Genomic DNA, 27,214 nt, shown 5'->3' on the forward strand with positions numbered 1-27,214 from the left:
TTTCTCAAAAGAGGGTTTCATGATCAAGTAATGAAAACAGGAGAGAACCTGGACATCAGCTGAAGGCTTAGCTGGGGATACAAGTATTGAAGGATAGACCTTGGCAAACTAAGCGCTTCTAGTAGTGTAGCTGAAACAGTAGTAGGGAAGCAGAATTAGATGTGTAAGAATTGAACTTGAAAATGAGTGATTGTATATAAAGTATTTAAATATCCAAGTATATTTCCCATTTTACCCACTTTTATTTTAAAGATATGTTCCTTTAGAGAAACGTTGATTTCTCTTCCCATATTCCCTTACGGAATCGAAGTGACTCCAAATAATTTTATCATTTTATTTCTGGAGTATTTTGACTTTCACAAGCTTTGGTATGTGCCTTACTGTGTAATTGCTGACCCTGTTAGAAACTAGTCTAACAGATAGTGTCCTACAAGAACTTTGCCTACACATTTCACACCTGATTAAAATGTATGTTGTGTTTTTCATTTGACTTGAGCTCTTAAGGTCTCTGGAAGACTTCTGTTCATAAGTAGCCATGTTGGCTGTGCCAGTGCTCTTCATGTTTAACAGAATTGCTTAAAAAGCAGCAAGGAAAATATAAAAGATCTTTGTAAACAATGTAAAGGAGCGAATACAAAGAATGATCAGTTACTCTACTATTGGAGTTACTGTTGGATTGGAGTTACTATTGTAAAATATACTTCTGTGTATATGTAACCCATAAAAACCTATTGACATGATATGATGTATTAATCTTAGTTAATAACAAAGGTTCAAAATATCCAATGAAACAAACTTCTGTGCCAAGTTGAACTTGGGTCTTTGTGCCAAAAGCCTTCCCAAGGGAGGAGACCATGGTACAAACATGTCATTCTGCTAATTCAAACCCAGTTACTTGAGCTTTCTTGACTAAAAGAATGGTTGGTCCCTCAGTGAAACATGGACAGCTGAAGAAATTTCTGACTGCTCATGGTTATAATATCTGAAATGTTACTCCTTATAGTAATATGGGAATTTGAGCACAGGAAATGGGGGGGAATAAGATCACTGTTTTTCGTTGGTCTGGGAGGGTCTTAAACAATGATGGAGGGGTTCTGAACTGTCTACCCTAATTTCATTCATTAAGAGTGTATGTGCTTACCATTGGGTCAGATGCTGTGCTAGACTCTAGATGTGTTCTGTCTGCCTATAGAGTGTTCATCTTCATAAAGCTTTTATTTAAAAAGTGGGGGTAGGTGAGGCCTGAAAAGGCTTTGGGTATTTGAGAAAATAGAGACCAGAATGACTGAGGTTGGTAGGAGAAAGAGTAGGTTGTATTAAGATGAAGTTGGAGGAAGGAAGGAAATATGACCTTGCTGTGCTTTAGCTCCTGGTAATGATTTTGAATGTGGTCCAAGTACAAGAGGAAATCTTTGAATGTTTTAAAGCAGGGTCAAATGATCAGATTTATGTTTTTAAAAGAGCACTCTGACTACTACTGTTTAAAGTGAAGTGAGAAGAGAAATGGGTTGTCTAGTTCAGAAAGAAGGTAATAGTCTAGGCAAGAGATGATGGTGTTTTAGCATAGAGTGATGGCAATAGAGTTAGAAAGAAATGAACAAATGGAAAATATATTCTAGAGGGTAGAATGAACCTTTTTTAATGGCATTAAACTGAAGAATTGAATGTGGGAAGTAAATAAGAAGGAAAACTCAAAAAGAATGCTCAGCTTCTAGCTTGAGCAGTTGGGTGAATTGCGATGCCATGTATTGAAATGGGACTGGGAGAGAATAGGTTCAAGGTGGATGTCAAGAGTTCATTTAAAAACACATTAAAGGGCGCCTGGGTGGCTCAGTTGGTTAAGTGACTGCCTTCGGCTCAGGTCATGATCCCAGAGTCCCGGGATCGAGTCCCGCATCAGGCTCCCTGCTCAGCGAGGAGCCTGCTTCTCCCTCTGACCCTCCCACCCTCTCATGTACTCTCTCTCTCATTCTCGCTCTCTCAAATAAATAAATAAACCTTTAAAAAAATGAAATAAAAAATAAAAACACATTAAAGGTGGGGCGCCTGGGTGGCTCAGATGGTAAGCGTCTGCCTTCGGCTCAGATCATGATCCCAGGGTCCTGGGATCAAGCCCCACATCGGGCTCCCTGCTTAGTGGGGAGCCTGCTTCTCTCTCTCCCTCTACTGTTCCCCTTGTTTGTGCTCTCTCGCTCTCTCTGTCAAATAAATAAATAAAATCTTAAAAAACACACACACACACACACATTAAGGGGGCACCTGGGTGGCTCAGTTGTTAAGTGTCTGCCTTTGGCTCAGGTCATGATCCCAGGGTCCTGGGCTCTCTGCTGGGCGGGAAGCCTGCTTCTCCCTCTCCCCTTCCCCCTATCTCTGTCTCTGTCAGATAAATAAAAATCTTAAATAATAAAAAAACACATTAAGTGAGGGTTGCTGGGGGGGTGGAGGGATGGGGTGGCTGAGTGATGGACATTGGGGAGGGTATGTACTATGGTAAGTGCTGTGAATTGTGTAAGACTGATGAATCACAGACCTGTACCGCTGAAACAAATAATACATTATATTATATGTTAATACATTATATGTTAATAAAAAAAAATTTAAAAAAACACATTAAGTTTGTGATACCTAAGAGAAACCCACATAATAATGCCAAGTAAGATATACTTTAATATTTGTATGTTAGGGTTTTGTGAAAGATTTTTGTGTAATAAAAGGAATTCTGCTCCCAGAGATTTGAAAACCATTCATCTAGGTCAAATCTCTCATTATGTAAATGAGACTCAGATGTGTGAAATGTTTTGTCCAAGGTTACAGAGTAAAGCTGGAACCTGACTATCCTGACTTTTAGGCAATTTTTTTTTCCTTAGGTGAGTCATGCCTCATAATCCATTTAAAAAACAAAACAAAACAAAACTTCTGAAGTGACTAATTTCTGAGGTACTTGCAAAAACTAAGATGAAAATGGTCAGGCTTGGAATTTTTGCTAGAGCTGGCTGGATTGACCACAGAGGCTTTGATGGGAGCTTAGAGGTGAGGCCTGAGCCACTTTGGCAACCCATCATGGCCAGTGGGCTTTTGTTTCCCCATCATAAGCTGCAGAAAAGGGAGCCTCCTAAGTAAGCAAGAGTTTTGGAAAAGTCTTCTTGCTTAACTAGTGCTTTGTGTGTTTCTTATTTTGTACTTTTCTTACAAGGCTCCTACCTCTTACAAAGCATTCAACATAGCTTTAAGTTACCTCTACATTCAGAGATGATTTGTTCAATTACTGGACAAAGACTACATTATGGTTATTAATTGAAAATAAGTATCATAAACCAGACCATTGGTGGAAGGGAAAGCCAAATGGCCAAATTGCAGCTGTTGGGAAGTATTCTCCTGCTTCTCTTGAAATACTCAATATGAATATTTTACTTGGGAAGTATCAGCTTCTGAAGCAGACTAATATGCTAGGTACATAAGAATATAATTTTGGGGAAGTAACATGGCTTATTTAAAACGTTTTGGCCTTGGGCAATGTTTTTATTAAAGAAAAGTGTGTTAGAGAGATGCTAGCTAGTGAAGTAGGACCTCTCATGGGACACAATTAAGGTTTCAGTTTCTAGTAACACATATGTGGGAACTAAAATTTTACCAGTCTTCCCAGGGATGATTTGTCTTGGGGGGAATGGATTTACGCCAACCAAATGAATGCACAAATACCTCATGAGGAACCCTGGACAAACCAGAATACCAATGTTCTAACTTACGGAGATGAATGTAACAGAAGACAATTTTAGTGGCTGATTATTTGTCTACTAGTTTAGGAGTCACAGTGGTACCTCTTAACAGTAGCAAGGTACTAAATTAATTAATAGAACAGTCCTTCAGGAGCTTATAATTAGAGCATAGGGAAATAGATGGTTTTCAGGCTATGGAAACATCAAACGAACCATTCTGTCCACAGAGGAGTAATCTTACCAGTATGATAAAATCCTCTTAACTTCTTTTGGTCTACACTTCTGTCTTTTAAATGCTTCCTACAGGTGCGCCTGGGTGGCTCAGTCATTCAGCATCTGACTTTGGCTCAGGTCAGGATCCCAGGGTCCTGGAATCGAGCCCTGCATCGGGCTCCCTGCTTGGCGGGAAGCCTGCTTCTCCCTCTCCCACTCCCCCTGCTTGTGTTCCCTCTCTCGCTGTATCTCTTTCTGTCAAATAAATAAAATCTTTAAATAAATAAATAAATGCTTCCTACAGACTTTTTGTTCCATCAGCACTTAAGGCAGTCATATTACAGTATGGTTGACTAGATTATAGATTTTACATTCCGTTCCTGAGGATATACTTTCTTTAACTTGACTGAACTTGGATGTTTCCCAAGGCTCCATACACTTCACACAATATCACTTTCAGTGGATGCCTGCTATAGACAGTTAATCTCCATTTTAGTTGCTCTTAAACTTGAGCATAGAGATCACTGGGGAAATTTGTTAAAAGTGAAGATTTCAAATTTGAACCCCATGCATTCAGATTAAGTAGATCTGGGGATTGGACTCTGAGACCTATAGTCTTAGTTCTTATCCACAGAGAAACATCATATATGTGTGGATTCTTCACAGTTTTATTTCCAAGGGAAACTTTATCACTAAAGTCTGTGGTACTCTAAACACTAATAATAAGAGGTTTGGTTTTAAAACCTTGGCAAGTTTCTTAAGTACCCATAACCAATTTTTAAAACAGTCCAAATTTTTACATTTAACTCTTGCTTTTATTTCCTTTGCCAAAGTATTCGGGGAAGCTGTGGTTATGTTGGCCATGCACAAAGGAAGTTCTCTTTGTTCCAGAACATCTTGAATATCTACTTCTTCTCCTTCTTCACAGCTCTTGTTCAAGATTTCCTCATCTCTCATCTGGACAGTCCCAGATTTCTTCAGACTCTCACCCCATCCCCTCTTTCCCTGGGTGCAAATTGCTGGTGAAGGTGATGGTAGCTGTTGTAGGATGTGGGGTATAGGGAATCACATGGTCATAGGTATCTCAGAAAAGTCATTCTGACAGGATGGAAGATGAATTAGATGGGAGTATCAGTCCCCAGGAAGTGAGTGAAGTTTAAAAAAAATTTAAAAAGCTAGTATTAGAAGGAAATATTAAACTTGGAAAACAAGGAAATTTCCTATTGCTTTTATAATATAGAGTATAGAATTTAATGTTTGAGCAAATAGAAGCAATAGAAAAGGTCTCAATTTCTTAGGACATGGTTCCATCTCTTGCCATTCTCACACCTGTGTGCTGTGTTCCAGCATATACTTGCAGCAGCACTTCTTTGCACATACTGTTACCCTTTTCTAGATGCTGCCTCACTTTTAATATTTATTGAATACCTTTTATGTGTCCTCATTAGGACATGAAGATACAGTGGTGACCAAGATTAAATTGGTTCCTGTCCTAATAAAGCTTACAATTTAATGGGGCTGGGGAATGAGATACCAAATAAAAACCCACATGATAGTATAATGGTAATTGGGAAAAGTGTTAGGAGAAGTGCTGTGAGTGGATAGAAACAGGAACCTAGCCTAATCTAGAAGTTCAGGAAAGTTCCACCTGAGGAAATGACTTTTCAGCTGAGACCTGAAGGATTACATGGGAATTAACTAGAAAACTGGGGAGTTGGGAAGACAGTGTTTATTTGGGGGTAGGGGGAAACACTTTGTCCTTAGTGCCTGAGACAAGGAGGAATTATCAGGAAATTCAAAGGAGGTCTGAGTGATTGGAGGAGATGGCAGAGGCCTTATAGTTTACAGTGATGTTTTTGTACTTTATCCAAAAACAGTGGGATGTTAGTGAGGGGTTTTAAGGATGAAGGTGAGGAGTGTGGCTATGTGTTCAGATTAATATTTGAAAATGATGACTTGGGCTGTTGTGTGGAGAAAGCATTGTGGGGTTCAAGATAGAAACCAGTGGACTAAATAGGCTGTCATATAGACTCGTTGGAACCCATCAGTTCAGGGCAGAGATGATGACAATCTGGACCCCAGGGATTTAGGACTGAAGATGGGAGAAATGAATGGATTGAAGAATTACTTCATAGCTTGAATTGATAGGAGTTAGTGAGAGTCTATGTGGAGTAAGAAAGAAAAGGAGATCTCAAGGAGGACTCCTAGATTTCTGGATTGAATTAGGTGTATATAATAGTCATTTCTGTTGAGATTGAAGGGAATGCTAAAGGACCTGGTTTGGAGGGAAAGGTCAAAGCTGTTTTGAAAGTTCTTTCTCTGTGGATTCTTGTTTTTTACCTTAGAAACCCCCAGCGCCACCAGATTCTGCTCAAGGTGGCCTTCCTGTGAAATCACTCTAAAGGTTTCCGCCTGCCATGGGGCAGTAAATTGTGCTCTTGGTATGGTCCTCTCTTAGTACTTATTTCTCTGTTTTATACTTATGCACTTGCCTGTCTCTTACCAGACTTGATTTCTTTGTCAAGAGCTTTCAAATAACTCATATTAGTTTGGTGATTCTAAAATATGGACAAATATTTCTTCAGGTGTTTTCCATTGAGTTATATATGTTAACATTTCCTTTATCTTAAATGCAGGTAATGCTGGATCAATTTATTTTACTGCAGAGCTTTTCCCAGCCTTTTGTATTCTAATGTGGATTGTGAATGTCTGGGAAGTGCATAAGGTGTGCAGTATTTTCCAGTATTATTTAGTTGTCTCCCCCCTCCCTGCCCCCAACAGCCTTTGTTTTCTGAGCATCTCATGTTACTAGTGTTGAGGGTAAGAGATGGGGATAGGAGTTTTCTGTGGGAAAGGCTGATTTGGGTGTGTGCCTGTCACAGAGTAAGCATATAACTCACTGAGTGTGGACTCCGTGAAAAGCAAACCTGACAATTGAGCAAGTATATCTCTGGATGTCTTTGGAAAGGTCATTTTGCCTATAGTTGCTGCAAATCTATTTCTTTTACCCCAGTGATCAAAACAGACGTCAAGGGATAAGAATTTACTGCCTATTGTTTGTTCCCCCCAGGCTAAGAATGCTAGGTGACAAATTTTATTCTGTTTCTTTGTAGCTAATCTGGGAAGAGCTGAACAAAAAATTCTTAGGTCCTTTTATTTATTAACTCCCAACATCAAAATAGTGCCTTTCTTATACCACCTGGGTTGTTCATAAAATAAGCAGTTATATTAGTAGCCATTTTTTTGTAAAAGAAAGAAATGTTCAGTATTTTTATAAGGCTATTTATATTCTGTTTTAGAGAGTTGGCTGTAGTGACGCAGAAACTAGGTTTCAGGGAAATATAGACAGGATAGACTAAATGGGGAAGACACTGTTCTTTTTTTGAAGAGTATATGAATTTATTTTAGAGGCGAATTCTTTTTTTCAGAAGTTAGAGTGTTCAAGACAGTTCATTTTTAGAGTGTAACCTAATGGAAAGTTTTATCAGGAACTCACTGACTCAAACAGGAAATATATTTGTTTTTTTTAAACTTGGATTTTATTTTGTAATGCCAGATGTCATTATTTTGTTACGTTTATGAACAGATTCTAACTGCTGGCAACTTTCTTACGGTCATGTGGAATGGGTAGATGCCTTTGCTGTATAAACTCTATTTGGCTATAGAGTTAACAATGAACATAATTTTTTGAGTGATATAAAATACTGCCTAGATTAGTAGGGTAAAAATGTCATAACCACATCTACATCTGTACTCCCACATCTTAATTTATGTGTTCTCATTTATTCATTCCACCTGTTATTACTGCAAATGTTTATTCCTAAATTGGATTACTTTGGAGTGGCCGGGAAAACTTGATCATCTTTAGTCCTATCAGTGAGGTTATCAGCCTTTGTTGTCAGTTTATTATTCCCTCTGCTGTCAGGGCCAGCCAGCCTGAACCTTTGAGCAAATAAAAATCTGTGACTAAAGATTACTTTTCCATTTATTTTAAGAAATGTCTGCAGAAAGGAAAAAGGGCTGCTGAATACCCTGAGTAGCAGTGATAGGGACTCTATGAGTAAAAGGTGGTGATTTTTAGCAGCGGAAACAGCTGTAATTTTTGATGCTTCCTCCTGAGTATCAATCCAGTTATTTCTGTGCTATGTATACCTTTACACAAAAATGATGGTATTGTCTAGGCTCTGAAATCTGCAGTTGCTTATCCTATTGTAAAAGTCACAGTTCAGGATATGGTTTTGTTTTTGTTTTTGTTTTTGTATGATTCACTCTACACTTTGGCTCCTAATAAAGCATTTGTTGTCCAAGAAAATAATTTTAACTGTAGAAACTTCCACATTTGTTTCAGGTCGGTCTTCTCTCTTTCCCTTTGAAGATGCCTTCCTGGACGACAGTCACGGCGATCAATCCTTGTCATCTGGCTTGAATTCTCCCACTCGTTGTCAAAATGGAGAACGAGTAGAACGTTACTCTAGAAAGGTGTTTGTTGGAGGCCTTCCTCCTGATATTGATGAAGGTACGATACATTCATTAATGACTTGATAAAGGCCAGGTTTGTTCTTTGTGTGATTTGACCCTGCCTCTCCTCTCCAGGAAGCTTTGGAACATTCCTATTTTAGTGTTTGGAGGATGAAAATATTTGATAGATGGGGAAGTAATAGGTGCATTTCAAGTCTGCTCTTCAAATGTGTTCATACAGGGCAGTCTCCCAGCAGCTTCGTGTTTCCTAGTCGTTAATTTGGGGACAAGCTGTAAAATAATAATGAAAGTTAATATTTTTGAAACTCTTTATAAGCCCATAAGCATGCTAAGCGCTTCACATTACATTATCCCTTTTAATCCTTACAGCTATCCTTTAAGGTATATCCTACCAACTCCATTCTATAAATAAGGAAACTGAGGATCAGAGAGAGACAGTTTTTGCAAGGTTATATAGCTAATGGTGCAGCTGCCATTCAAAATTAGTCTGATTCCAGAGCTTTTGCTCATGTTCATCACACTATCCCATCTCATATTTTAATATAGATCTCTATTAATGAAAAGCCCCCTTGCCTTAAAAAGAATAAAGACTAATTAGAATTTTTCTTAATAATATTCTTGAGATACTGTCGGTCCAAAAGCGAGTTTTCACTAATGCCAAAAGCCAATCAGCACATAGTAGGTTGTCAATAAATATTTGTTGAACGGAACAGTTACCTTAAGGGAAAAAAACAACAACTCTAGTTCTAGTAGGCTTTGGATCTGTTATAAAAATATTATTAAAACAGTTCTGTCAGCATTGTTCTAGTTGTGACATTTCTCTAGTTTATCGTGATTTTCTTTTTTCATGATGAGAAAGGAATAGTCTAAAAATAGTTTTAAGACTTATTGCTTTAAAGTTGTACAGAGCTGGAGACTCATTTTCCTCCATACTATTCTCATATTAGTGTTAATCTCATCTATCAATTGGATTTTTTTTTTAAGACAAAGTTTAGATCATGGCTGAGAGAGTGACAACTTATATCTGAGTGGGAGCTAAGTTATAACCTTCTGCTTTGAGTCAGGAGTCAGAAGGAAAAGGTAAATTGAGCTATAACTTTGGAAATATTTTTTTATAGGATATGTAGTTAGGGGCACCTAGGTGGCTCAGTTGGTTGAGCCTCTGCCTTTGGCTAGGGTCGTGGTCCTACGGTCCTCAGATCGAGCCCCATATCAGGCACCCTGCTCAGTGGGGAGTCTGCTTCTCCCTTTCCTTCTTACCGCCCCTCCCCCCCGCTTGTGCGCGCGCACGCTCTCTCTCTCTCTTTCAAATAAATATCTTTTAAAAAAAAAAAAGAATAACCAAATGTGCCCGTCAAACAATTGTATTTCACTTAGTAGGTTTGGCTTCTGTAAAAGTGCTTTAGAAATAGTTCTCAAAGTATTTTTTAAATAAAAAGACATGCTTTATGCTATTCTGTTTGCAATATTTTTTTTTCTCTTGCTAAGATTGCTTCTTTATTTTGTAGATGAGATCACTGCCAGCTTTCGCAGGTTTGGACCTCTCGTTGTAGACTGGCCTCACAAAGCTGAAAGCAAGTCATATTTTCCTCCTAAAGGTAATGCACTTAAAATGTCTCCACTGCCTGCCTGTTGGAGAGCTGGCATGACATTCAATAAAGGACAGCCTTTTAATTCTTGAAATAGCAGTTGGCTTTTTTCCCCTAATTAAGAAAATATTTTAATGTTAATCATCTTTTTGTGTCTTACTGTTTTCATTTGGAAACTATTCCCCCAGGAGCACACTGTTTCAGGGCATCTCTTGTACTGACAGTGAGATCCTGTGAGTCCGTTGTGAATGAGCCTTGTGCTAAATTTTCATTATTTGAGAAAAAAAATCTAGGGGTTAGAAGAATGTCAGTGATGGGAGAGGAAAAGATTATTTAGAGTCAAATTTTGTTTGTATCCCATAGTTCTGTAGTTTTATAGATCTTATAAATCCCAAACTTGGAAAACCTAGTGGCCAAAAAGTGACATTGTATGAAATTACCTTTATTCATGTCTGTATTTTAAGTGACTTCGCTTGTTGAGGGGTGGTGGGCAAACCAGCAAAGAACTCTTCACGTGAATTCATCCCTTATGTTTGGTAGGCTTTTTTGTTAATTTACGAAGACATGGAAATATATTACTTTGTTCATAGTTTGTCATTTCTGCAGAATTCAGGGAACTTTTCTAGTGATGTTAACTCGGGTAAGTTCCTAGAATCATATAGAAGAGTGTTTTGGGTTAAAAAGGAAGTTTTCTTCATGTGTTATATTCTGTAGCTACGTTTCAAGGATGTCTTTTATCTCTAAACAATTGGGGTTTTTTGATATACGTTATTATGTAACATTAGTCACCACAAGAAGATGGAGTCAAAATACCCTTCCCGTGCTTCGTACAGGAATGAAATTATAGCTTAACTTGGGAAAGGCAGGTGACTTCGTCTTATGTCTGGTTTATTAGGTTTCTTTGCCACCTATATTTCTCCCCACTCTCTCTATAACCTATGAAAAGAAGTTACTCACTTAAATAGAGTCTGTTTGTTTACTTTTTGTTTTTTTGTTTGTTTACTTTTAACATTTCCTTTTTAATTATCTCCAAGAATTTTTAAAGTTAAGTAAGTTTTGGGGCACCTGGGTGGCTCAGTCGTTAAGCATCTGCCTTCGGCTCAGGTCGTGATCTCAGGGTCCTGGGATTGAGCACCGTATCGAGCTCCCTGCTCTGCAGGAAGCCTGCTTCTCCCTCCCACTCCCCCTGCTTGTGTTCCCTCTCTCACTGTGTCTCTTTCTATCAAATAAATAAATAATCTTTAAAAAAAGATCATATTTATTAAAAAAAGTTTTACATTAATCGGAAAAGATAAAATCACCATGTTGATTATTTCACTGAAGGAATGTGTTCAGTACCTCGTAGTACATGTGGACACTATGTTTAAAACGTGTTTCTAAGAGTGCTAATAATTCCTTGAATCAGAGTAGTGTTATTTCAGTGAGCAAATGAGTTCACCACACTGTGCTGTAGGTTGTATGCTCTGTAAGGTCCCATGTATAAAAAGTACAAGTTGCACGTGAGCATCAAGACATGTTATCTCAGTGAAAGAATGTGTTCACCACACTGTGGTGCATGTAACACACTCTGTAAAATTACATGTATAAGAGATATTTCTAAGAGTGCTAGTGAAAAAATAAACATGCTGAGAAGGTTATAGAAATAACTCTGGGATAAAAAGTGTCAGGTGATCATCATTAAAAAAATGAAGAGAAACGTATATAGATGTGTCCAAGAGAATTATTGCAAACCTACCTGTATCAGACATAATCACTATATACATTTTATTAAATTTCCTTCTAATGTTCTCTTTATGAATATAACATTTATATGAAATTTTGCATTTTAAATAAATGGGATCACACTGTACCTGCTGTTCAATAACCTGCATTTCCCCCTCTTATATCTTTGTGTAAGAGACCTACATAATTTTAATGACCTTATTTTATTTACTCTGTCCTATTGATGGACACTTAAGTTGCTTCTAGCTGTTTCTTCTCATGGATCATGCTTCAGTGAATACCCTTGTGCCTTCATCTTTTTGCCCTTTATCATTGCCTCTTAGGGTGAATTTCCAGAAGTGAGGTACATATTTATACAGATTGCAAAGCTGCCCTTAAGAAAGGTCATATACGTTTATGTTCCCACCAATAGTATCTGATTTGTAAACCAGAGTTATTGAGTCTGAGGAAATGACTTTCGATCTTTGCCAATCTGATGGTTAAAATAACATCCCTTTCCCCTTTTTTTGGCATTCTTTTCTCTTTACTGGCCTTTGAATGTATTTTACTTTTTTAGATTGACTTCTCATTTCTGTCTGGACTTCATATTGGAGTAAGGTACAAGAAGAGATCCAGTTTTCCTTTTCCTAGTAGCATGCCAGTCATCTCAATAGTCATTTACTGACTAATACATTTCTTTTCCTCATCAGTTTGAGTAAATAAGTGTAAGAAAAAAAAGGAAAGAAGATTGGAAGGTTATCTCTTCTGTTTCTCAGTGGAGTGTACAAGTTTCTCCGGAACCGCTCTGTCCAGAACGATAGCTACTAGACACATGTAGCTAATGAGCACTTGAAACATGACTAATTTGAATTGAGATATGCTATAAGTGTTAAATATACACTGGATTTGAAGACTTAGTTTTAGAAAAAGGTAAAATATCTCATAGTAATTTTGTTTTCATGTTAGAATGATAATTTTTTGATGTATTGGATTAAATAAAATAAAATGAACTTCATCTGTTTCTTTTTACCTTTAAAATGTAGATATTAGAAAATTTGTGTGTGGTTTTTTTTTGGTGTTTTTTGTTTTTTTGGTGTTTTTTTTTTTGAAAATTTTAAGTTACATATGTGACTCATCTTTCTATTGGAAAGCACTTCTCTAGAACAGGAATCCGCAAACTACCTGTTTTTATAGGGCCTGTAAGCTAAGGATAGTTTTTATATTTTTAAAAGTTGTAAAAATACACATGCAAGAAGAATATGTAACAGAGACTATATGTGGCCCTCAAATCCCTTTGCAGAAAGTTTGTTGCCTCCTGCTTTAAAACAGTCTTTGGAGCTACTCATGTGGCTTCTGAGACATCCAGTGACAAAGGAGGCAGTTTATTTTAGAGGAAGTCTATATATTTGCTAGACCTAGCTAATTCTTAAGTTTGCTTTTCAACTGCGTCACGTGCTTCCCTGCAGTCTTTACCCTACTGATCAATTGTGTCCTATAAAGTAAAGTAGAATAAATTATCATTGTGACCTCTGTCTCTTGGTACTTAAAAGACAATTAGTTTCTCTTTAAGTCTTCTCTTTTCAAAGATAAACATTTTTACTTCTCTCAGTCATACCTTATGTCTAATGGTTTCTGGATCACCAATTTTGTCTGCCTTTTCTGTATATATGTCATGTTTACAATATCCTACTTAAATTTGTTACTAAGAATTGAAGAGAAAACATTTGGGTTGGTATGAGCAGTACAAATTTTAGTTCTGTTAACTCCATGGTTTTTGGTGCCTTTCCTATATAACAGCATAATAATATAGAACTGTTGAACATTATATCTGGTGCCTTTATTTTACACCTGAGGTTAAGTGTTGAGATGGGCCATTGACAGCAAGGCCAAGAGGAAAATCTAGATATCCCAGTTCTGGTCCACAGGCTTGCATCCTTGCAGAGCAGATTGCCTTCCCTGTGATTAGCAGTTGGGAAGAGAAATAATTGTTATACTGTTGGCTCCTTTTGTGTTTTGGCTTTCAGCTAAAGTCTGAAGGTTGACCTGTTTTGGGAGGACCTAAAGAGATTTGGTGTCATCCAAGATTGAAGTAACTTTGAGAATCCATGCCCATTGCTTTGAATGTTGGAAACGTCTAAGGAGTTCACCTTATCTGTTCTGTGCCTTCTTAATAATGCCCCCTTGCTATTTCTACTTTTCCTGAAATTCCTTAGGTTTTAATTCAGGTCCATGCCTTCTTGGAAATGCCCTTCATGCTGAGTGTACTTTTCTTTAGGTTACCTTAGGTTGGCCATTAGGTACAGTTTGTTTGGCTGTCCATTTTGGTTTATGTGTAAGTAGAAAGGAACCATCCACTATGGAGACCTTTCGCCTTTTTCTCAGAAAGAATATGCCTAATGAAATACACATTCATTCATCTGGCAGGTTTACCTGTACAGATAAAGGGTAGGGTTTGTAAAACCATGGCCATTTCAATGGACTGGAGAGTTTAAAATCCATGTAGAGAAACAGTGACCAGGCACATCAGTTGTCCCTTTAAGTGTTGTTGGGCTGTGTTGACAGCGGGAGGTAATGGAGTCTGGGGCTGTCTCCAGGACAAAGACCACTGAGGTATTTGATCAGCCATTTGAGGATATGCAAAGTCCTGTGGATCAGTTTGTCTGTAGGCCACAAGCAGGTAGTTGCTTGTTGTTCTCCAGAGCAATAATCAGAACATGAAAGGTGGAGGAAGGCAGGGAAGTCAGAATGTGTATTTTCATAATTTGGTCTCAGACCTCATAACTTATAGTCCTGTGGGGAAAATAAGAAATTAATCAACTAGTCAAAAAATAAACACAATTACAAATTGTGATAGTTCTGTAAAGGATAAGTAGAGAGTGCAGTGACTTTAAAAAGGGTTGATCAATTTAGAGTGTGGATATGGAGAAAGCTTCTCTGAGAAGATGACAGTTAAGCAGATCTAAAAATTGAGGAGTTAGCTAGGAAGTTAGGGAAGCGGGTTCCAAGTGGAGGAGTACCATATGGGAATGACTGAGTACAAAAGGGCGTTAGTACCTTTGAATAAATGAAGTGTGGTTGGAATGTTAGGAGAAAATGATGCAAAAGAATGAGCCTTGAAACAGTAGGATTTATTTTTCTTCCCTAAATTGATTTCATCCCCCAGAGAGAGTGGACATGAAGGCATTTGTGTGGTGTTTGTCTTTGGGGTGAAGGAAGAATGGAGTTGGGTCAAATAGAAATATCAGTTTAAAATACTTTCAGGGCGCCTGGGTGGCTCAGTTGGTTGGGCAACTGCCTTCGGCTCGGGTCGTGATCCTGGAGTCCCGGGATCGAGTCCCGCATCGGGCTCCCTGCTTGGCGAGGGGCCTGCTTCTCCCTCTGACCCTCCCCCCTCTCATGTACTCTTTCTCTCTCTCTCATTCTCACTCTCTCAAAAATAAATAAATAAATCTTTAAAATACTTTCGAATAGCTATTGATAAAATTGAAGCAAAGTCTTGCTTTGTGTTTCCTGCATTTAGTTCTTGACGATGAGAAGAAATCCAACTCTAGCCGAACTAGTGAGGAAAAGTTTTCCAAGATCTTCTTTGCAAACTTTTTAGTTCTGGAATAGCAGAGTTGAAATTGTGAGGTCTGGAAAGAGAGGTTCTTCCAAGTCTTAGGGCATGAACCCAATCCCACATTCGTACAGAATGGTAATCATTGTCACTTATGTTTATAATAGCTTGGGTACAGGTAATTTAAAGATAGTTATTGAAAAGGGATGGTGAGAGAACAGAATAAATGCAAACAGAGGGCTTAGGTTCTGATGCAAGTGATGATGCGACTTTGGGAATATCAATCCATCAAATATTTGTTGCTTGTCAGTCTGTGAAAGAGTTCATATTTGGCCTTATGGGGGATCTAGAGAAGATAACCATTCTTGTTTTTGAGAAGGTTGCAGTTTCCTAAAGGAGACATGGAAACAACAGGTGTGAAATACTAAGTAATGGTAAAGAGCCGAGGTTTCTGGAACTAGACTTCCTGGGCTCCTCCGCCTATTTACGACCTTAAGCTTGCTGTTTAACCTTTCTGTGCCTTAGTTTCATCACCTGCAAAAGAGGCATCATGATAGTACCTACTTCAGAAGGTCATGATGAAGCAGGCGTTGGTGGTATAGTGGTGAGCATAGCTGCCTTCCAGAAGGTCATGATGAGGATTAAAATGAGTATGTAAATTTGTGTGGGGCAAAGAAAGCAGTCCCTGCATGCAGTAGATATTATGAATAATATTGTTATTTTTATTAAAATACAGATCAACTTATGCTTAATGACAAGTGAGCAAAAAATATTCCATGCAGGCAGAAGAGGAACAGATTGCTGCGGGCTGTGCAAAACCTTCATCTTTAAAGCTAGGCAGGAAGAGAATAGGCAGAAATTGCAGGGAGCTGGAATTATGATAATTAGGATTCCTAACCTTTACTGAGGGCTTGCCATCAGCCAGTCATTGGGTTCCTATTTTCTAAATCATATTTAATCTTCCCAACTGCACAAGGTAAGCACCCTTAGTATTCCCATTTTATATAGAAGAAGAAACAGATTTAGAAGAGGGCAGTTTGTCCATGGTCATGTGTTAATTGGTAGAGCTGGGATTTGAGCCTAAATAGGCTGGCCTCAGAGCCCAAGGCTCTTAAGTATTGCCCTCTACTATTCTCATTTGGGAATAAGAATGGCCCAGAGGTAGGCAGAAGGCTTAATTAAGGCAGGATTATGTGGTAGCCTGACTGCCAAGCCTAGGACTTAGGCCGAGTAACCAGTGATCAAGAATAAAGGCTCTGGAACAGGCTGTCTGGGTTGGATTCCTATTCCACTACTTGCCTTGCCATATCTGTGTCCCTGGGCTGGTTATTTTCCTAAATCTCTATTTTTTAATCTACAAAATGGAAATAATAGTGTCTGATTCTAGTTTGTTATGAGGATTAAATAAGAAAATGTATATAGAATACTTTCATAGTACCTAGATATCCTTGAAGCCTTTGTATTTTTTTTTTAAGCAAGGGAGAGGTGGTTGAGTTTTTATATTTGATTTTGGTGTTTTAGCCAGGGTCAGAAAAACTATTTAGGAATTTTCTTTAATCCAGCTTATAAGCAGTAATAAGGACTGCAAAGACCTAAGATATTAGTGTTGAGATGTTACTAGAACAGAGGCAGTAAGAGACCAGTGATTCTGAATGGGAGTAGATCATGATGGTGGTAGAGTTTGATGGTAGGGTTGTGCTAAAATTACTTCTACTTAATGGAAGAGTCATGATACTGTTGAATGTAGGGGAGTCAATTGAGAGAAAACCAGTTTGATCATGTGACAGTTTGATTAAAAAGCCATGTAGAGTTTGGTGTGTCCTCACACCTGATCTGAGAGGAAATTACTAATAGGCAATGAGATTGTGATTAGGTAGTTTGGGAAAGGAGACGGGGGCTGGAGACACACATCTCTTGAGAGTCATCTTTATAGAGAAGAGGGAAAAGAAAATGATAAACAAATAATAAGTAAATTATTAGGAACTAAAAGGAAAAAGAGAACATGTCAGTAGAAATGTGGGTGAGTGAAGGACTGGGGGCATATTTGTGGCCTTGTAGGCTAAGGAAAGAAACTTCAAGAAAGTATATCAGCACCATCAGATATTGTAGGGTTCCCCTGAGAAGATCTCCATGGAGGGGCATCTGGCAGGCTCAGCCAGTAGAATGTGTGATTCTTCATCTCAGGGTTGTGAGTTCAAGCCCCACGTTGGGTGTGGAGATTATGTAAGAAAAAAAATTTTTAATTAAAAAGTAAATAAAATGTTAAAAAAAAAAAGACCACCATGGAATAGAAATGAGTGTGGCCCTCTTGTCAACTATATGATCACAGGAATTTCTATTGTTATCTTAATTCTAGGTGTTAGTATTGTAATTGAATTAGGAAAACCAGAACAAAGAAATCTAATTTGCACTGAACGAGTGTTATTTTATAAATAAGAATAATCCTCCCTCCGCAGCAGAACCAACCATCGTCATTTTTTGTTTCCTTCCAAGCTCTATTCATATATATCCTTTTTTGTGGGGGGTGTAATTATAGCAGAAATACAGTTTTCTGGGCCCCTGGGTGGCTCAGTTGGTTAAGCGACTGCCTTTGGCTCAGGTCACGATCCTGGAGTCCCAGGATCGAGTCCCGCTTCGGGCTCCCTGCTCGGCGGGGAGTCTGCTTCTCCCTCTGACCCTCCTCCCTCTCATGTGCCTCTCTCTCATTCTCTCTCTCTCAAATAAATAAATAAATTCTTTAAAAAAAAATAAGTTTTCTATCTTCCTTCTTCCCTGCCATGTTACTACATAACTTTTATATTTTTCAAGAGTCTGCCTAGCCTATTGTTACACCTTAATTTACTTGCTTGTTGGTTATTTAGGCTATTATAAATAATGTTCTTTCCTGTTAATATGTCCTTGTATGTGGTTTTTTCTTGCATAGGATTCTCTTTAGGATAAATTGGCAGAACCTTAACTAGAGTTAAAAGAAATGAAAATCTTAATGTCTCCAGATTTGATATCACATGGCTTCCCAAAGCAATTTTCCTTATAAAGTTTATGCTAATTTGGACATCTGTAGCACCATTTTTGCTTAGTTCCAAGTTAGATAGATGGTAATTGCAGTGTGGCCTTACCTTTGCCTGTGGATTTGGAATATAATGGACCCCTGCAGAAGCCAGAAACCACATTGGTATGAATTGAAGCGTTTAAACCTTTCCTCTCGGGTCACATCTGTTGAATCTTTGGTATTCTTTGACATCATCTCCTATCATTCCTATCTCCCTTACTACTCTGGCCACACTGACTTCTTTGCTATTCCTTCAGGAATAGCAAATATTCCTCAGGGCCTTAGTACTTCCTTTTGTCTATAACCATCTTTTCCCAGGGGCGCCCGGGTGGCTCAGTCGTTAAGCGTCTGCCTTCGGCTCAGGTCATGATCCCGGGGTCCTGGGATCGAGCCCCACATCGGGCTCCCTGCTCCACGGGAAGCCTGCCTCTCCCTCTCCCACTCCCCCTGCTTGTGTTGCCTCTCTCACTGCGTCTCTGTCAAATAAATAAATAAAATCTTTAAAACAAAACAAAATAAAACCATCTCTTCCCAGATTTCTGAATGGACTGCTCATCTCTTCCCTTAGACAGACCTCTACTCAAATGTCACCTGAACAGAGGGATTGTGCCTGATCTCCTTATTTCTGAAACAGCAGTCCCTCTGTCCTCTTGCTCTTTGTCCCTCTTACCCTCATTTTATTTCTTTTTTACTCTCATTTTATTTTCCTTCAAAGTGCTTATCGTGACTTGAAAAACTGACGTGTTTCTCTGTTTTCTAGATCGGGATGTAAGTTTTACGAGAATAGGGTGTTTTTATGTTTTGTTCACTGCTCTGTGCCCAGTACCTTGCATACCCGCCTCAGTGGCTGGCCCTCAGATACTTGTTAAATGCATGACTTTTATCTTTGCAAATGATGAGTTCACTACTTGCTCAGAGAGTAGAAGTCTATCACATTTTGAAGCTGGAAAGTTCCTTGAAGATCATCTCATTTAAATATAATCTTTATTTTAAACTGAGATTCGAAGAGATGAAGTGTCTTTTCCTAAGAGCATATGGCTTTTATCAGACAGACTTGGACCTAGCTGATCAGGAGTTTATGCTATTTTATCTGATGGATTATAAAGGAAGTCATTTTTATTTGACTAGTGTGTATCATTTGTGGGAAAGGAATATTGGTTTAAACTATGAAATCTGATAAATTATGCTATTATTTACAAGACTGGATTTTATATAAAAATTAGCAACTCAAGTTGTGTGACCTGTGGGACACTTTCACAGCTCTTTAAAAATGAAAGTGGTCCTTGGCTTTTCTCTGAATTCTTCTGTTCTGTTGGTCACGCTAACATAATGGGGGTATTTCCAAGAGCTGGTTTAGGCTGAGGTTTTGGGTCTGAGCTGCCCTTCAGCTGCAGTTGTGAGCGTGGGGTTACATCCCATATAGCGTAACCATGGGAGTCTGCCTCTTGGGTGATGCCACACCATTTCTGGACGTGAGTACACTGCTTTGTAATTGAGTTCTTTGACTACAAGGATCAGAGGTTCTCTTGTACTACCTCAAATTGGGGATGTGGTTATAAGTGACAGGGAGAGCCCCAAAGTAGGAGCTGTGGTAGAACCAGATATCATGGAGGTGTCATGCAAGGGGGTGGCAAGCTGCAGGGATTCAAACAGTGGGAGCTCTGAATTGTAATATTGTAGTATTACAATTGTAATATTGTAACATTGTAATATCCCACCGTTATGGTGACTCAGCCCTTCTCTGCATGTGTGCTCCTCTCTGACTGTGCTTCCAGTGGGAAAATTGTTTTCATATTTCTACTTGAATTCCAGAAAGGGGAATCTGATTGGTCCAGTTCATTTTTTAACACCTAGCTGTGACATAGGCCATCCTAAAGACAGTGGCCACAGAACTCTTGATGCTTAGTAAAGAAACAGCTTAGTTCTGCTTCCTTGAACATGGGGCTGTGAATGTGACTAGTAGGAGGACAAGGTGGGCCAGACAAACTTTTATGATGATAGGTATGTTTATCATAACCTCCTTCCTGCGAGAAGAGCCTATGTCCAAAGTTGCTATCACTAGAGCTACAAAAAAATCTCTGCCCACCCTGAGCCTTCTACCCCTCGTTCTGTACTAAGCAGCTGCTCTTGATACTGCCAGTAGTCTCACCTCTTACGGTGGGGTGGGGGCCAGGGAAAAGAACTGGCATCTCTTGGGTAGTCACTACAGCTGCGCTACCATTGTTGGCAGAGGCTTCTGGGACAGAGGTGAGGAGAGCAGCCAGCTACAGATGTTGGACAGGAGATTGACCACGTGGCTCTGAAACCATGTTCAGAAGTTGGTGATGCTGGCAGCGGAGTGGAGGAAGCTGTCTCGACCCATTTAGGCAGCCAGTTTCAGTTCTGACGGTCCAGGGGCACAGGATTCAGGTGCACAGCCGGCTGAACAGGAATAGTAACATTCATGCTGATTTATGCAGGAATAACTCATGCCTTTCGATCTGATGATTCCCACCCACCTTGAGTAAAGTGTGTGCTTCTGAGTGGCTGTTTGTTGTGGTGATCGTGTATTTCTTCTGCGCTGGCTGGGCTGGCTTGACTGCTGGTCCTTGGGAGCAAGGTCATGCAGTTGTGGAAGGGTATGGTATACAATACCAGCGTGGTTTGTGAACCTGGCACAAGCCAGGCCATGTGAGTTTCAGATTAACTTTGAGGCAGCCAGCTACAGAGATCCTGTTTGAAGAATAGGAAAGAAGACTCTAGTTTAAATGGACAAAAATAGGTCATTGTGAAGCTGCATAGACGGCATTCATGGCATGTATTTCTTTTTCCTTTAGTTTATCTAACTCTGGCTTTGGAAAGGAAAGTTTTCAAACTTCACATTTTTTTCCCTTGTAGTATAACTTGAATGGAAATAAGTCTGTTGTTTTAGGCCCAGATTCCAAGTTTTTCTACTTTTTGAGTTCCATAAACTGATCCAAGTTGGGAAACTAAAGGGTTTTAGCCTGTACTTAACCTTTTGCAGTTTGTAAGCTTTTGAGTAATACTTTGCCTTTTTTTTTTTAAGCAGGTCCTGGCTTATAATACACTTTTTAGTGAATTCTGTATTTTAATTGATCTAAGTTTTCATTCTCGGGAAGGATTTTCTTATAAAAACATGGAAACTTTACTGCAGAGTAGCAGGAGTGGGCTTTTTGTTTTATTTTGTCTTTTTTTGACCTGTTATTCCTTTTAAAAGCTTAGCACACACTCAGTTTAAACTGTTTTATTAAACATCTATCTCTTCTGCCTTGTACTGAAGGTGAACTGTAAGAGTGAGTCTTTGATTTCAGAGCATTTATAGTTTGAGGGACTGTATAGAAAGGAGTAGGCAGAGGAATGTACAGGCGACAAGACAGAGCCTGAGCAGCCACATACGTAACAGAGACACCCTGTACTCTGTCACAACAGTACCTGTTGTGCTATGTCCGGACAGAAATGCTAGGAACAGGGGAGATGCTTGTTTAGCACAGAGAAGTCAAAACCACCCCTGGTGAGAATGTTCTTTGGAAGAGAGTAGCTCTCAGGAACTGAAATGGAAGGTGCAAATTTGACAGGCTGAGGCAGGGTGAATGTTTTCACAGAGGGTGTAGATTGGGACAGGACTTGCTGATAGGAATTGGATGAGCAAGTGAAACCAAGGGAGGATATGTCAGTTGAAAAGGTTTGGAACCTTTGGTTCCTGGTGAACAATTTTGAAAGCTGAGAACAAAAACCTGGGTTGTCTTTCATAATAGAATGGATAGCTTTAGTCAAGGCTTTAGTCTTGTGAAGGAGAAATGGTGGCACAGAGAACACCTATTGGCAACAGCATCAAGAACTCATCAGAGGAGTATAAAAGTGCAAGAAGGAGGAGAAATTAGAGTGTCAAAGTTCAAGCACTGTAAAAGCAGGCTTGGACCAAAGCTTCATCAGAGGGAAGTGTCTATTAAGTTAAAAGTTGTCTGATGCTGAATGAGGGAGAATGACAAGCAGTGGGGGCAAGAGCTGGCTGTTTGTGGACTCAGACATGGGCAGCAGTTACTATGTGACACTGAGCAAGTTATTTAATCTCTGAACCTCAGTTTACTCATCTGAGTTAATACTACTCATTGGGTTACTAAATGGATTATAGGAAATAGGGCACATTCATACCAACACAGTACTTAGGCTTAATAGGTGTTGAGTAGTATTAGTGTCTCCCCCCTGGTAAAAATGAAATGCTCAGTAATAATAAAACTGCCCAACTAGTTTGACCAGTGTCCTCCCACACCCCCAGTCTGATCTCAGTTTTCATGGTCAGGTGCTTGTTAGAACTGACTGTGACTAGAACTGACAGACTGGCCGACTTCACAAGGACTTCTTTATGTAGGAAATGTGAGGTTACATAAACAGAGCAAGTTTTGAGCCCAAATGCCCCAGGTCACTGCCCTGGATCGCAGGACTTTACTAAGAACACAGGCAGTAGATTGCCAGTTTTCAACTCTGAGGTGGTTCTACCCCTCGGACTTGCTTTCTTGTCCATTCCTACCTTCCTCCACCCCTGCCTGCCAAGCCAGAAGTCCACAAAGAAACAGTTACTAGTGCAATGAAAAAACACAAAACAGTAGACCAAAATGTTTGAGCCTCAGCCTTAGGTAGTAAATATAGTCAAAGAAATATGTTTAGTTCTGAATCCACAGGAAACGTTCAGGAATCCATGGATTTGGGCAGTATCTGCAGAGCCATCTCTACATCTTATCTCAGGCTAATTCCTTCACCTGAAATGTCCTCCATTTTTTCCCTATGTCATGCCATTACAATCTGCTACTGCCTACAGAAGGACTTCCCTGATTTTTCTATCCATGTCTTCTTTTTTTTTTTTTTAAGATTTTATTTATTTTTCAACAGAGAGAGAGAGAGACAGCGAGAGAGGGAACACAAGCAGGGGGAGTGGGAGAGGGAGAAGCAGGCTTCCCGCTGAGCAGGGAGCCCGATGCGGGGCTCGATCCCAGGACCCTGGGATCATGACCTGAGCTGAAGGTAGACGCTTAACGACTGAGCCACCCAGGCGCCCCTCTGTCCATGTCTTCGAAGAAGTCCAACTTTTACAAATACCTCAAAAAAATACTTCTTGGGATCCTTAATGTATTGTTCCTAGATTATAGTTCTCTATGTACTTATTCTTCATGACTTTTTTGTACTAGCTTATAAATTCCTTAAGAACGAAGTCTTGCTTATGTTAGTAATCCTCCTCCGTGCCTAGAGCACATAGTAAGTGTTCAGTAAATTTTGGAAATCACATGTTTTCATCCAAGAGGGAAAATGAATAGGGAATCCAGTTCAGAGACCTACAGTGTTCTCCAGGGAGCAGGCAGGGAATTGATGAGGTACTTCAGCTCTTCCCACCTACTGCCCCCAATCCTATACTCTAACTAAGGAATTCTCATCTGTTTTCCAAATGAGCCAAACCTTTGACTTTCGATACCTTGGCCTGCACTCTTTCATGAACTTGGAATGCCCTTACATCCTCGAAGACTAATTATTGTCCAGCTGATATATGGCCTTTGTTCTGTGGCTTTCCCAGATGTTTGGACACCTTTGCTTCATTTGTCTCTCAGCAGTGTTCTATAGGACACACCCTCAACACACCACCTTTCATGGTGTCCCTTAGTCATTTATTTATAGGTTGGATTTTTCTAGGACTTGGCTTCTTCATCTTTGTAGCTTCATTGCCTAGCTTCATGCCTTGTCCCTCATAAATATTTTAGGTTCTATTGAATTGAATCCAAAGACAAAGACTCCTGAGGCAAGCCAGGTAAGTCTTCTGACCCGAGAGCCAAGGTTAGTGAGAATGTTTGGAACAGCCTTCTGTGCCAAAAGGTGTCTGAATTCAGGCAGTTCTGGCTGGGGAGGTGCCCTTCAGCTCTGTCTAGGGAGGTCACAGGAAATCAGGGAGCCTGGATTCTGTGCAAGGAGAGATCTCTGTGTGTCCAGACCATGGATTTTTCCTTCTGGGGCTGATCTCACTTAATCAGAAATTGGCTATCCCTTGGTCAGCTACTGTTTTATGAATGTAGCAATGGTTTGGGGCACAGCCCTACAAGCTGAAATTGTTTTCCCATTGTAGCTGATAATTGAAACATATAAATCACTAAGAGCATTAGTTGATTTTAAGAACTGTTGGGTCTTTAAAAAATACCAAACAGCTCTTGAGAGAATGGGAGAAGATATTACTCTCTTCCCCAGAAAGACCTTGTGGGGTTTTTTTTCCTCACAAATTTTTATTTTCAAAAATTTAAAACCGGGGCTCCTCGGTGGCTCAGTCATTAGACGTCAGCCTTCAGCTCAGGTCATGATCCCAGGGCCCTGGGATCAAGCCCTGCATCGGACTCCCTGCTCAGCAGGAAGCCTGCTTCTCCCTCTCCCACTCCCCCTGCTTGTGTTCCCTCTCTCACTGTGTCTCTCTGTCAAATAAATAAATAAATAAATAAATCCTAAAAAAAAAAAAAAAAAAAGAATAAATGCAACAAACACCTATATAGCCTTTTTCTAGATTCACTAGTTGTCAGCATTTTGCCACATTTGCTTTTTCTCTTTTTTTCTGTGTGTGTGTGTGATTATCATTTGAGAGTAAGTTGTAGACATCAAGATCCCTCACTCCTAAGTGCTTCTGCATATGTCTCCTGTGAACAAGAAATACCCAGATTGTTCTAGTAATGTCCTTTAGAGCTGTTTTTTTTTTAATCCAAGATCCAAACATGTAGCCTTAACACCCAAATATAGACTTAATTTAGTTGTCATATCTCTCTACTGTCTTTTAATTTAGACAGTTTCCTAGGCTTTTTATCTTTTGTATCATTTGACGGGTCCATGTCAGATGTTTTATAGAATATCACTTAATTTGGAATTATGTTTCCTTATAATGAAATTCAAGTAAAACACTGTTAGCAGAAATAGTATGTAGATGATATGCTGCATTGAGAAGGACATAGTACAGGAGGCACATTAAGTCAGTTTGCCCTGTTGTTGGTGATGTTAATTTTTATCATTTGGTTGAGGTGTTGTCTGCCAGATTCCTCCATTTTAAAAATGCCTCTCTCCCTTTGCGAATAATGATTAATCTGTGAAGTGATACTTTAAGAGTATGTTAAATATCTTGTATCCCTTTCCCAAATTCACCCAATAGTTTTAGAATCCATTGATGATTCTTGCTTAAGTCGATTATTACTGTGATGATATTCATTTTATTAAAATCTTAATTTAGTGAGATACCTGCTTTTTCACTCCCTCAAGTACCTTTATTCTAAATACATAACTTGTGGGGTGCCTAGGTGGCTCAGTCGGTTGAGCATCCAACTCTTGGTTTAGGCTCAGGTCATGATCTTGCAGTAGTGGGACTAAGCCCCATGTCTGTTTCAGACTTCTCTCCCTTCCCTCCTGCTCCCTCTCTCTCTCTCAAATTAATTAATTAATTAAATCTTTAAAAATAAATAAATACCTATACGTAATTTAGAAATAAATTGAAAGCCAATAGGCATCTTTACTAAATATGACAATTTGACTGACCTAAATAAAACTAAATCTAAACTTCTGATGATTTTGAAATTCATCATTTTAGTTCTTCTTAATATAGTTCTGTGGGCTTTTGAGCAAATGTATCTGCATAGGCCTTAAATTGTAGCACTAAAGCACAGGTGACCACTTTCTGCTACTTAAAACACTGTGAAATGATCGCTGTCACAAAAGTAACCATAAATAGTAAACAGACCAGTCCTCATTTGTGAATGATAATGAAATTTTTGCCTCATCATTTTTAGGCAAGACAGTATAAGTGAATGGATAAAGAATGAGGGCTCTGTAAGCTGACCTGGGTTTTAATCTGAGGTGTCCCTTAACCCCTTGGAGTTTCAGTTTTCTCATCTGTAAAATGAGAATAAAAACTTGTATTTACCTCACAGAATTACTGTGAGGATGAAAAGAGCTTATAGACGTAAAGTGTTGATTATTAGCTAAGTGCCGGGCACACTGTAAGCACTTCGTAACTGGTGTTTGTGGTGGTGAAATTGGTGGTGATGGTTATTTGTACTAGGGATCAAGTATAAAAAAAATTCTAACATGAAAAATTAGGTATTTAAGAGCTCAGGAAGCATTGTTTTTTGACAGGTAGCCAAGAACATTTTGAAGATTGTTGTACTTAATGTGTTCTCAGGTATTAAGAGAAAAAAAAAATCTATTAATTAAATTTAGCCTGTAACGTCCTGGCCAAATAAAATGGAATCATCCCAAGTAAGTCCCCCCAACCCATACCTTCCTGTTCCTCTTTACCCCAGAGAAGTGTGGTCAGTCCAGGCCTGTCTAAAATTCCCTCACTGTTTTCCCCTTTCTCACCCAACCTATTTGGCACCAGTGGGAAAGCAAGCAATTTCCTGCCATCCTTTCTGCCCAACCCAGAGTCATGATGGTGATAGTGTTAAGAGCTCCTGTTGCTCTGTTGCTCCAGAGCCCATAGTTCCACCCACAGGCTGGCTCTGAGTTTAGGGCCTCCCAGAGCTCACCACATCCCTCAAACCCCCTCACACTCCTCAGGTATGTGGAAAACAAAGTCACCATTTCTGAAACTTGAGTTTTATGGTACTCTTGTCTCTTACTGACTCAGAGGGCAAGGGAGAACAGAGGGAGCTTACAATTTTTTGGTCAAGCTTTTTTATATGCCTTTCAAACTAATAGAAGAACCTGCCATCATAGTGACAGTTTGAGGAGCTCTATTTGTAAGTATAATAGGCTTTTATTTTTTTTTTTGAAGATTTATTTATTTGAGAGAGAGAAAGCCCATGCATGAGTGGGGGGAGGGGTAGAGTCCCACGCCAACTCCCCGCTAAGCGTGGAGCCCAGCACAGGGCTCGATGCCACCATCCTTAACCCGAGCTGAAAT

General features: G+C 39.3%; 1 protein-coding gene across 14 annotated transcripts in view; it reads left to right on the top strand.

The window, feature by feature from the left end:
- The window catches only part of CPEB3 (cytoplasmic polyadenylation element binding protein 3), a 187,099-nt gene that overhangs the window by 103,815 nt on the left and 56,070 nt on the right, over positions 1 to 27,214 (top strand). For all 14 annotated transcript variants that reach the window (XM_073904444.1, XM_073904451.1, XM_073904445.1 and 11 more), the window contains 2 exons: positions 8,278 to 8,445; positions 9,917 to 10,006. In XM_073904444.1, coding sequence (XP_073760545.1) covers positions 8,278 to 8,445; positions 9,917 to 10,006 — 258 coding nt within the window. The remainder of the gene's footprint in view (positions 1 to 8,277; positions 8,446 to 9,916; positions 10,007 to 27,214) is intronic.

This window comes from Callorhinus ursinus, unplaced genomic scaffold, assembly GCF_003265705.2.
Source record: "Callorhinus ursinus isolate GAN/ISIS: 27379988/994484 unplaced genomic scaffold, GSC_fseal_2.0 scaffold20, whole genome shotgun sequence".
NCBI lineage: Eukaryota > Metazoa > Chordata > Mammalia > Carnivora > Otariidae > Callorhinus > Callorhinus ursinus.